Source organism: Stenella coeruleoalba, assembly GCF_951394435.1.
Source record: "Stenella coeruleoalba genome assembly, chromosome: 16".
Classification (NCBI taxonomy): Eukaryota; Metazoa; Chordata; class Mammalia; order Artiodactyla; family Delphinidae; genus Stenella; species Stenella coeruleoalba.
The window spans coordinates 56,047,292-56,059,673 of NC_137162.1; the positions used below are offsets into that span (position 1 = coordinate 56,047,292).

Here is a 12,382-nt window from a genome sequence, read left to right on the forward strand (position 1 = left end):
AGAACCTATGATATTAGCTTGAGAGGAGCTATCAGTGCCTCGCGCAAATCTTAGTAAGATATTTTATGTGGGATCTATTCTCTCATTTCATGTTTTGTAATTTTTCATCTATTTTTGGCCGATATTTTCTATATAAGAAAAAAATATGGTTAACCAATAGCCCGATAACTTTCTGAATTTTTTTTTTTGGGAGGGGGAGAGAAGAGCAGATGCGATTTTCAGATTCTCTCGGCTTCAAGCAGAAAATACAGCCATGAGTAGCTCAATGCATTGCAACAGACGAACATCTCATATGCTTTGGGTGATTCCTTATTTGTGAACTGCCTTTAATGTCAAATAGGCAGTGTTAGCCTTGAGGAGCTGCACTTCTTATATGGACAGATTTGGGTATTTGCTCTGTCAAGACTAAATTTGAATTCCTGTAGGCATCCTGTAAACTCACTCTGGGGAAGTTCAGCAGAGGCATCCTCAGATTCTATACTAACACGTAATCGTTTCATATCTAATTGGATGAAAGCTTGTCCCAGCCTCTGCCTAATGCCCAGAAATGGATGGAAATTAGAAAGCCTACGTACTAGATATTTTTGCATCTTGCAAAAGCCATTTATTGTACGCAATAAGCAATTGATCGATTGGCTGTGTGTATATTTTGTCCTCCTGTATTAATTGTGCCAGGGGAAAAAATGTTGGTTACATTTTTGCTGTCTCCAGTGTGTGCTGCTTCTCACCCAGCAACCCGGTTGTCATCAGCCGTGTCCTTGCCCGTGGTCACCCGCTTCACCCAGGGTAGAAAACTAACGTGCGACAGCCTTGGGGGACTCTACAGGCGATGGCTGTTTTCTCTGCTTTTTCCAACGTACAACCAAAGTGTTACCAACAGTTCTCTCTGCATTTTTTTTTCTGGGTCAAGACTGTTAACGTGAACTAAGACCTGTGTTCAATCCCTTCAGCTCCCTTCCAGCTGCCTTGCTGTGTGTGACCTTGCCATTAACTACCGCTCTTCCTCTCGTCCCATCCAACCCCATGGTTATAGCCAAGATGTCCATCTACAAGAGAATGAGACGGGCATGTTGTTTTGATTGCGGACGTTCTGAGCGTGACTGCTCGTGCATGTCAGGCCGTGTGCGTGGTAACGTGGACACCCTTGAGAGAGCCTTCCCACTTTCTTCTGTCTCTGTTCATGATTGCTCCACCACTTTCCGTGCCTGTAAGTTTAACCCCAACACATAACAGTTCCATGTCTGTGCTGTCTGTGACATCACCCCCGTCTCGTGTCGTGCCCTGTGGTGCTGTGAGTCAGTCGGGCTGATGTTCTCCTCCCAGTATATGTGGTGATGTGTTGCCCTCGCTGCCTGTGTCACTGTGTACGTGCTGGGGAGGCCTCCCTCCCTATTCTGTGAACTTGTTGTGTCTCTTGTAAGAGCGTGCAGGCTGTGATATTATAATCCAGTGATACTATTCCTCTCTCCTTTAAGTAAATATGCTTGGAAATAAATGTGAAAACACATCAAATACTATATTGATAACAGAGATACATGGAAATGTATATCTTACTATTTGGGGAAAGGGGTTAGACATCGGATTGGGGCGAAAGGAGGAAGGAAAACGGGTTAGAGAGAACAAGCCAACTCTGGCATGAAATTGCTTTTAGTGAGCTTGGATACTTTCCAAAATATAACAGGGTTTCAATGCAGATGGGTTTTTTCGGTTTTTTTTTTTTTTTTTACTGTGTCCCCCTAACCTGTATCTCGTTCCTCCAGTGCCAGATTGCCTACTATGCTCTGAAAAAGAATCTGCCAACCTATACAGACCGCTGGTTTCTAGAGCTTCCCCTCAAAAAGATGATTCATTCAAAGGATCAGTCCATTAATATCTTTCATTTTTTTCTAGAAATATAGCCCCCTGTTTAAGGTATCTTGTAGCGACTGTGATTCCAAATAACAACAAAAGTCATAAGCCGAGAAGCTCCGTGGTTCCCTCGAGTCCATCGTGGAGCCTTGGGGTCAGTCTTTGCCCCCCGCAAGTGCAGAGGCGTTCAGGAGTCTCTCAGGGTCTTGCAGTGGCAGCTGGCGAGGCTGAGCTACACCAGGTTCCCGAGCACCTTTCCCTGCCCCCACGCTATCCTTGTCTTCAGCATGGACTTTGCTTGTGTTTACTGACGTGGTACATGGGTGATGCTCCTGAAAGCTCCAGCTTGTTCACTGAGGGCCCTCGTCTAAGGGCAGAAGAGGTTGTGCTCTGCTTGAGGACTTGGATACCTTAAAGTATGGCTGTCGCCTTATTTTCACATTTTTAGTAGCATGGGCGGTGGAAGACAACCCCTCTGTGTTCATCCCTTCCTCTTGAAAGCACCCGCCGCGTTTGCTGGTAACCATATTATCCACTCTCTTTTCTTCCAAGTGCCCAGAGCGGGTTGAGCTAAATTTTCACCAGCAGCAGTTAATTTACTCTGGCAACAAGGAGGGAAAAGAGCCTGCGGTCCCAGCATGGTGTGCTTGTGCGGCAGTGATGGGGCGTCCAGGGCTGAGGGAGCCCTCACATCACTGTATGCAGTGGAGTGTGCCATGCCCGGTGCTGGTGTTGGAAACCGCAGTTCAGGTCTGAGACATTATTGTGCTTGGAGCGGTCGTAGAGGCATTTGGAAAAGTTCCATCTAGGACCAGAGAATCATCATCGTCTCTGATTTATGATTCACTGCCCCATCAGAACAGGGCCGAGGGACAGGATTCATTTTTTTTTTTAAGTGATACTGAATAGACGTGGTGTTGAGAGGCATTTTGGACTGTCCCATCATATTGACCTAAACTCCTAGGAAGGAAATTTCCTTTAAATCTTCCTTGCGCACGCCATCGTACATGCCCTTACTCCTTTATTCTCATCACACTTCTGTCTGGTTCATATGACACCACCAAGGTGAACTCGGTCACAACCATACAAAGCATTTGTTTGTCTACGATGTATGGCAGGACACCAGGTTCCGAGACAGGAGCTGGGGAGGGGGAGTGGAGGGGTGAGCTGTGGTGGCCCAGTTTGGCCACACCTCTTTGATTGATGGTGGCGAATGTAAGCACCCGCCCCCTCGGTTACCCGTCTAGGGCACAACTTCTACTTTCACGTAACCGCTAGGCTCTAAAACCTTGGCCAGAGATCCAGTGGAGAAAAGGAAGGAGCCACTCAGGCTCTAAACTGAGGCCTGTGGTCATGTCTTGGCACCGGCCACCCATACCAATCACAGCAAATCTGTGTCCCCTACGTGAGGCCCGTGATACCCAGTGTGTGCAATTTGCATCTTATCCAGGAGAAACCATAATTGGAGGGATTTCTCAGCTCTGCAATTTAATCCAAGTGTTGATGGAGGCCAGGAGGAGAAAAACTTGGGGTGGGATGGTCCCGTCTTCTCAGAAACATCCTGGGCATGAGACTGCTGTCTTTCTACCCCTCCAGCATCAGCTCCACCGTGGAAAATGTGGAGCTTTGGGCTGTGTGTCGAAGGCGTAACTGGTACTGACAGCTTGGGGGGTGGGAGTGGGAGTGGGGGTGGGGTTTGCCTCCTCTGTTTTCATCAGTCTCCCTGCCGTCGTCACTCCGTCAAACAAAAGCAGATTTCATCCATCCCTGTGTGAGTCCGCTCACCTTTGACCATTAATAATAAGTTAGAAAAATCCATTCCAATTTGATCCCCTTCGTGGGCCCACATAAGCCCTTCTTCTCCAATTAAAGAATGTCTACGTCTACGCAGAATTCCTCTGGCAGGGCTCCAATAGCAATCCCCGGGCTTCCCTCGCTGGTGGTGGGGTTGGGTGGTGCCCATTGGACAGAGCTGGTTGCCTCAAAGAGCGGTGGTGAGAGTGGGCTTTTCATTAAATATGAGCAGATGTGAAATGTAGAGGGCTTGACAATTAGAAATGGCAGGAGAAGGGCCCTTGAATCAAAGTGAGGTCAGATGGGCGGATCAGATTACTTCTCTTACATTCTTTAGTTGTTCTGAAAATCATTTTGAATTAGTGTCAACGGAGCCGTGATGGGGTTTGCCCTTTGTCTTTTATGCTGGGGCTGTATTGTTTCCCAAGACACTCATTAAAGGTCATTATATTATTACAGAGCTTGCTTTGGTCGCAGTTTCCCAGTTGAGCCTGTGTGCTCTGGGGACTGTCCGATTCCTTCTCTTTTGCCTTTCGTCTACCTCTTTACTGTTTTTTTTTTCTTTTTTTTCTTTTAAGGGGAAAGATTTCCGTTTTCAAGGGATGGTAAATTGAAACACAAAGTCCCATTATGTGTTTTCTGAAGTGGGAAGAGAAGTAGCCAGTTCCCAGAGGAGTGGCAATATATTAAAAGTGTTCACACAGTCTTAGAACTCTGCTTCCTAACAGCAAGCCCTGCCTGCGTGTACCTCTCCTTGGAGGTGTGGCCCATTACACGTTCCCCTTGTTGCTAAGTCACATGCTTTTCTAACGGTTGTCTCCTTCTGTTGAGCGCACGGGATGTCAGGCCACACTGTGCTGACAAAAAGGTTTGCAGAGAAGGAGGACCCCTTTACAGAAGACTTAAAAAGCAGTAAGAGAAGTAACGCAAAGAGTGACCAGTAAGGACTCATCACAAGACCATTCGATTTTGGGCAAGACTGAACCATTCAACACGGTGGGCTAGAACTGGTGTGCAGAGCATCATTTTTGGATCGTTCCAATTTTGTTTCTACTTCGGATGGTCCTGGGCAGAAGTACCAGCTCTCTTAAGAGACGCTAAGATGGTACGGGCCCCAGACTTCCCACAAGTAGCTATGTTCTAGTACTGTCAAACATAAAAAATATATGGCTTAAAAAAAATACATACATATATATATATATATATATATATATATATATGTGGCTAGCGACATCCACACACCCATCAATATAGATTGAGATTCTGATCTATTCCACTTCCCCTCCATATAATTTTGTAAAATAGTACCTTTTCTCTGTTCAGAATTTATTCTTGTTATTTCAGTCTTTGCTCGATATCTGATTGCTAAGTCTAATAGAAAGGGGACAATTAAAATTATGATGCAGTGACAACATAAGACCCTATTGATTCAGACCTGCCGCGGACTGCCTGACATGATGCTGGTCACAAACCGTCAGTAACCCTGACATGAACAAATGAATCATGTGCTCGAAGAGAAACAGATCTTTAAATTTGTGCTTGGAGGTAGTTTTAGCCAAAGGACCTGTGTGATCACTCACACCAACCTTTCAATTTACTAATAGGTTAAACCTGCACAATTACATACACCCACTTGCAAACTACTGTAGCTAATTTTAAGTGGTGCACGACTTTTCTTTCGGGTGTAAATATAATACAAGGAGGCATTCAACTCCAATGGTTCGGTCGAGAGAAGTCCAATACAATTAGGTTGAAAGGAGACATACCAAAATCAGTTTAGTGTGATCTTGAGTCTTGTCAGATAATAAACAAAAATCAGCGTATCCCGAGTAGCCTTTGGTTTGTACAGGCAGAGAATTAACATTGTCAATAGAACTAAAGTCACTCAAGTAATGGCATCTCGAAGTGCATAAAATCAGATACTGGGGCAGGGAGTGCAAATAGCTCCAGGAAAGTGTCTATAATAGGACACACCCTGTGCTGACAGTCTCCAGTGCCTGTTGCAGGGAGATTTAATTTAATAAGCTGCCTTTAAAAATCAACAGCCCATTATCATCTCCGTCCTTTTCTGTAGGTATAGTTTTGGGCGACTTTCTCAAGCTCCCCAGTCCTAAGTTTTATTTGTTTATTTTACTCTGGACCTTGAAAACAAAGACTCTCTCTTCCCACTACCACCATCAGTGATAGAAAGTAAGAAAACGGATCTCTCTCCCTCTCTCTCTCTCTCTCTCTCTCTCTCTCTCTCTCTCTCTCTCTCTCTCTCTCTCTCTCTCTCTCTCTCTCTCTCCCTCTCTCTCTCCCCCCCCCTCCCCCCTCCCCCTCTCTCCCCCCCCTTCCCCCCTCTCTCTGTCTCTGTCTCTCCCCCCCCACACACAACATCCATTTACTGCTGCTAACACTAAAGCCCGCTTTGGATTCTGCCCTAGCTCTTTAGCTACCCTTACCCCATGTGTCTTGATTTGGCCATTTGCGCTTCATTGCAGGAAGTGAAAACAGGAAGGCAACTTGGCCTAGGCAACCATTTAATCATTCCATGAATAACGGACCTGGGAGGGCATCTTAGGGCACTTCTGTTAGAAGGCAAGGCTCCTTCGATCTTTCTGGTAGCCATATTCAGCAGCGGGGTGACACGAAGCACGATGCCTTCCTACTTGCTTATATGGTGGTCAGCTCATTGTAAGGCAGCCATCGTGCTTGGACACAGTTTCCTTTGAAAAGAATCCTTTTAATTGCCCGTCTCTAAAGAGCTCCAAACAAACCATGTTTTTATTCATAATAAGTAACTGGTTTTTTTTCAGTCTAGTGTCAGGTGAAGTAATTGACTTGCATTTTGAGACCCTGTTGTACTCTCCTCCTCCAAAATGGTTGAATTCTTAAAGATAAATATGCTGTGAAGAGGTACCACATGTAGATGGAAGAGAAAGGGAGAAGTAGGCAAACAGCCAGCTTTTCACAAGAAACCCTTTGAAGCAGAGCTGGGAGATAAGAAGTAGAAAGGTCAGAAGGAGGAAAGGGTGCTCTGTGTTTACCCCCATCACTTGGACACCTCCCTCCCCAGGGATATGTTGCTTTAATAAGTGACTGGGCTCCTCAAGGACGAACCAGAAAAGATGTTGGCATGCCACAAGTAAGCTAGGCAGAAGTCCTTATGCAAGGTGACATGGAAATTATGTTTGCATTTTTATTTCAGGACAGTGGCCAGTTGTCACCATACTCACCCTGACAGCTCCTACCACCAGGCAGTGGACTCTGCCTCTTACCTCCATGGAGGAGGGGAGAAGTGGCCAGTTAGCTCTCCATCCCCCCACCCCCTGCTATCTCAGGCGACAGATGCCAGGGCCAGCCCGCCTTTCACTTGAGCTTTCTTGTCAAGGCTGTGCCTTGAGCCCAAATCCTGACCTTTACTGTATGAAATAAAGTACTGATGAACAGGCAGAGGTTTAGAATTAGAGCAGGCTTGGAGCAAATGTCAAGGCCATCTCTGCTTCCCTCCTCCACCTGCACCAGGAGCCTGGATTAGACCCAGGCTGGAGTTGGCAGCGCCTTAGGCTTTATGGGTCTGGGGAGACATAACTTATTAACAAAGAGTTATTAAATTTTTATCAATTTTACAACACAATGTAAATGCTTCCCATGAATCTACATTGTATTCATTATCATTTAAAACGTTAATTAAGTCAAAGTTGCATTTGATTTCTCTCTAAATGGCCCTTTGGGAAGAGGCTTTTAGAAACATCTGTGGGAGCGCGCAGCTCGTGGAGACAGGGAATCCCCAGCCCGCGTTCAGGACAGCGCCCTGAGTTGATTGCCGTCGCGTGTCTGTGGCTAATTTGTTGTGATGCGCTGGGGCATTGTCTTGAATTAGCATCAGACCTGCGATGGTATAAAGCCATCGGAGAGAGGCTTGCAGGGCGGCGGCCCAGGCTGCACCGCATCCTGCTTCCAAATCCCATCTAGACGGAAATGAGCAGTTGATCGGCAGCGTTCTGGTCTCAGTCAGACCTGGGGATCCTCCCTTCTCACACGGTGCCCGTCATTTCAGTTGGATGCTCCTTGATCTGAGGTGGACATTTGTCATCTGGCCCAACAAATTTAGGACATCTGCCAGAGGGCTTACAGGCAAGTTCTCAGGGCTTGGGCTCTTTGATTCGCATTTAAGCCTAGAAACGATGGAGCACAGAACAGTGTAATGGGAACCGTTTTCTGACTAGAGTGGATGTAGAGATTACAGACAGGTCATACTCATCGGTGAGGAGGAAAGAAGAGTGAAGCCTACTAAGATTTGCTGAAAAATTGCTTTCCTCTTCTGGGGCGAGGTTGACACCTCTGCTATTAGTGTGTGTGTATTCCTAGGAACCAAGGCTCATGGGGTGGTGCTGGGAAATGGCCAACTGCTTAACTTGGATTCACGTTAAGGCTAGACTTAGTGTCTACTCTTACTGTATGCAGGGGACTCTGCCAGCCCTGCAAGGGGGTGTGTGTATGTGGATACGTGTATGTTAGTTACTGTTGTTATTGTCAAATTGAACCCACACGTAGCATTTGCTGCATTGCAGGCACTGCTCTGTGCCCTGTACAGATATTATTTAATCCTTACCATGGGGTAGCTAGTAACTGTTATTTGCTATTGAGGCAACTGTAAACTGAGGCATCTGTGCATTGACAGATGAGGCAACTGAGGCACAGAGAGGTTAAGTGACTTGCCAAGGGTCACATAGCGAGTCGGTGGTGGGGCTGGCATTTGAGGATAGGCTGGACGGTTGGTTCTTCAGTCTAGGGAGCAGACTGAGTTACTCATTTCCTTACTCAGTTGAAGAAGATGGGTATGTCGGTCTGTCTCCAAGGAAGGAGAAGAAAGACGAGGATTCCAGTCCTGAGAGCTGGAGACAGTGTGGGAGGCGTTGTGAGAGAGGGGGGCAAAGTGCTCGGCAGTGCAAAGGCCCAGAGGTCACCTCCTGTTGGTCAGCCGAGGAAAGGCCCCACAGGAGAAGACAGTTCAGATGTGCATTGGAGGATGGGAGGCAAAGGGTATCCTGCCTGACAGCATGAGAGAGGGCATGGCAGTGGAGGGGCCTGCCGACGGCTGGAGCCCCCTGTCTAACAGCTGGTCACCCAGTTTGGCTGGAGCTTAAGACCTGTGCCTGGGAGCAGGGGGAGAGGAGCCTTGAAAGGTGAGCAGGGCCCTGTTACGGCACTGTGTTCACACGTAATGCAATAGAAAGCATTCAGGGTATTTGATCTGGGGAATGAGCCACAGAGGCTTTGTTTTGGTAGGATTTCAATGGCGGCTCTGGGAAGAGGGGCTGGAGCTGAGGGCCTCGGGAGCCATCCTGTGAGGGTGGAGAAGACCAGCAGGGGGCGGGGGTGGGGGTGCTGGGGCGGGGGGGATGTGCTAGGAAGAGGCAGGAGTGAGTTGCTCCAAGAAGCCTGAGGAAGGAAGACGATCTAACAGCCTCTAGGACTCCCAGCTGAAGCACATTATCCAAATACAATTCCAAGAAGTTAAAATCATTTTAAAGAAATTTTAATTGATGGCGCTGAAGCGATTGAATTCCATTAGTTAAATTTCTTGAGCTTAATTCTCCCCAGCTGACTCAGCAGTCATTGTGCTTCCCACTTGGGCTCTGTGGAGTCGTTGCCTTATTGGAGAATTTCCTGAGATCTTGGCTGGGCCTGGAGACCTGCTGGACTGTCTCCACAGCCCCTGGTGTTGGGGATCTAGTCCATCTTTTTTTTTTTTTTTTGAACCAGTATTTCTTCTTCCCTTACCAGCCTCTGCATTTCCAACAAGACCCACATCTTGAGTGTGTTGATGGGGGCAGAGCCAGGCAGCTCTGAATCGCTGGCATGAATGGCCTTGAACCAGGCTGGGCGGCAGAAACAAAGCAACGAGAGCCACCAGCTGGGACATGTGGCCAGCCCTGAGGGTCGTGGCTCGAGCTGCCTGTGGTGGCTTCAGTTAGAGCTCCTGGGAATTCTTTTTTAAATCCCTGTGTATGGCAAGGTGACTTTCTCCTCCCATCTTAGGGAGACAGCTTGTCTCCTTCCATCTATGGAGGGAAAAAAATAATAAAGTGCTTCACATCCCATTCACTGAAAAATCCGCTGTTGTTTCCAACCACCATCGGACTCTGGTGGAAATACAAAACACATTTCCTGTGAAGTACGGCCACACAAAATCCGAGGAAGTCGTGTGGCATTTCTAAGTACCGTGGAGCAATTTTCTCTTCCTTTTTATTTCTCTGTGCACAAGAATTTGATCTGCGTTCGTTGTGTCTGTATGTCAGCACCCATGACCGGGGATTTATGCACACCTTTGACCCCAGAGGGTCATTGAAACAGCACAGAAGAGCACGTGAGTCCTGAGCTCCCTCTAAGTGGTGGAGCGTGCGTGCTGAGAATGCCGACTCCTGGCATTCTCTCCGAGGTTTTCTCCTGAACCAACATTCTTTTCTTTTTTTTTTTTTTGGCCATGCCGCACAGCTTGTGGGATCTTAGTTCCCTGACCAGGGATCAAACCCACGCCCCCTACAGTGGGAGCACGGAGTTCCTAACCCCTGGACTACCAGGGAAGTCCATCATGTTGAATTACCTGGGTAATCAAGGAATCTTCCATCCTTACATTTCCTTACCAGAGTTTTGCTTCCCTAGCCAAACACCTTTCCAAGGGGAATCTAACTGGACAGAAACAAGTTCAGCATTGTCAGACCCGCACAGTTGAAATTTCAGAGAGCATCGAAAAGACCTTTTTATAAATAGTCAGTGCCTGCTTTGCAGAGAGCTTCTAGACAAGCCCGTAGGTTTTTTTGTTTTTTTGGTTTTTTTTCTTACTGAGGAGACATTCTTCTGATCCCCAGCTCAGATGAGCTGGGGAAAATGTCTGAAGATTCCAAGGTGGCTTCCTTCTCTGACCATTTCACGTGCTCATCCGCGGGAGGAGCTGTCCTCCCACAACCGAGGGAAATAGCAAGAGAAAAATGCTTCTGGCCTCTTGGAGTAAAGCTGAAAGCCCTGCTCTTATCCCGTTCAACATGGCAGGGTGGGTACCACCAAATACTCCAAAAGCTACAGAGAAAACCCTGTGCAAACTCGGAGCGGGAGCTTCTGAGGCAGATCCGCGACAGGGATCGTCAGCCGCCCCGAACGACTTTGAAATGAAATGAGAAGGACCGCTCCTCAGAGCTGGAGCCACACAAGGTGGTACCTGCAGGGGCATCTGTAGGCCACAGAGCAAGGGCCGTCTTCTGCTTGCCATAATGTGATCTTCCTTTTGGCCCTTACCAGCTTTCTGGGCTGGAGCCAGTTGGGTTGCACTCAGTCAAGGAAAGACCTGGGGGCTGCCTGCCTTTCCCTCCAAGGCCAGCAATGTACTTGCTAGAATCCTTGGCCAGGCTTTGTATGTTGGCAAGAATGCCTGAGTAGGAAGTGGCCTGAAGGATTCCAGTTCAGTAAATATTTGATGAGTGAAAGAATGGATAAGTGAAGGGATTCTCAGCCATTAGTTAAAGGGATAGATGGTCAGCCAGAAGCAGGATGGCCCCGGATCTGTGAAGTTTCCTAAAACTTTTTAAGCCACTTACAATATAGTGTGTGTGTAGATACAGGTAGAAATATAAAGATATACATATAGATACAGATATATAGATATATATAGTGTGTGTGTGTGTGTGTATGTAGATATATAGATACAGATATGTAGTGTGTGTGCATATATAAATATATATAGTGTGGGTATATATAGATATAAAGATAGATACAGATATATGGATATATAGTGTGTATATATAAATATAGATACAGATATATAGATATATATAGGGTGTGCATTTATAGATATATAGATAAAGATATAGATACAGATATATAGATACATATAGTGTGTGTGTGAGTACAATCTTGGATCCCAGTTGGAGATATCCCACAATTAGTATACAAGAAGATTCACAGGGGATAATGTAGCGAGAAGAAGAAAAACTAGGACGTAACTGAAGGATCTTGAAAATGATCGACTAGGAGGTACTATCCACATTCTTTGTGAAGGTTAAACATTGGGAAAGAAGATCTAGAAACAAAGACTGAAAAAAAAAATCACGGTAGGCAAAAACCCACCAGTGTTTCAAGTGAGGAGAGACAGGGATCCCGCCACACAAAGTGTCCATGTGTACGTAGAGCATGTATCCTAGAAAATCAAGGACTTGTGACGTTTGCATTCCGTTTTACTAATTTTGATGAACCTGATCCCTTTCGTGTGAGTCAGGGTGGCACAAAAATAATAATGCATCAGGTGGGACCAATATGAGAAAACGGGCCCGTTTGTAGAGAGCTGTAGCCATTTGCAGATGACCAAGTCAGCCTGCCAAACTGTGGAGACCCGTTTGAGGCCACGCTTGACTATTAAGATCATTGACTCTGACTTGACGTGGGCAGAGCCAATCGTGTAGCACCCAAGTGACAGTTCCTCCCACCTTGAGGTGTCTGAAGGCTGTGTGTCTTATGGATATTTTCTATTGTGTCATTTCTCTGTGTATTCCGTTCCGACACGAGGAGTGGACGGGGAGCTTTCTTGACTGCTCACAGACCTCTCTCAGGTTGTACCAAGCATTCCCTTACCTCTGAGTGGCTTTGAATTGCTCTCTGCACTTTCTCAAGGTTGATCTGGCCGTTTCTTCAGTGCAGATGAGTACATTTCCACATATGGCTTGTAACGTAACCAACTGAGAGAACACATCCATCAGGGATG

The 12,382-nt window shown here is 46.6% G+C and overlaps 1 protein-coding gene across 11 annotated transcripts in view; it reads left to right on the plus strand.

The window, feature by feature from the left end:
- The window catches only part of KCNMA1 (potassium calcium-activated channel subfamily M alpha 1), a gene marked incomplete at both ends in the record, with an annotated part of 740,839 nt that overhangs the window by 614,969 nt on the left and 113,488 nt on the right, over positions 1 to 12,382 (plus strand). Inside the window, one exon of one of the 11 annotated variants that reach the window (XM_079900387.1) lies at positions 1,034 to 1,207. The exons of the other annotated variants lie outside the window; for them this stretch is intronic. Within the exon in view, the coding sequence (XP_079756513.1) occupies positions 1,034 to 1,207 (174 nt within the window). The remainder of the gene's footprint in view (positions 1 to 1,033; positions 1,208 to 12,382) is intronic. 11 annotated transcript variants of the gene reach the window in all.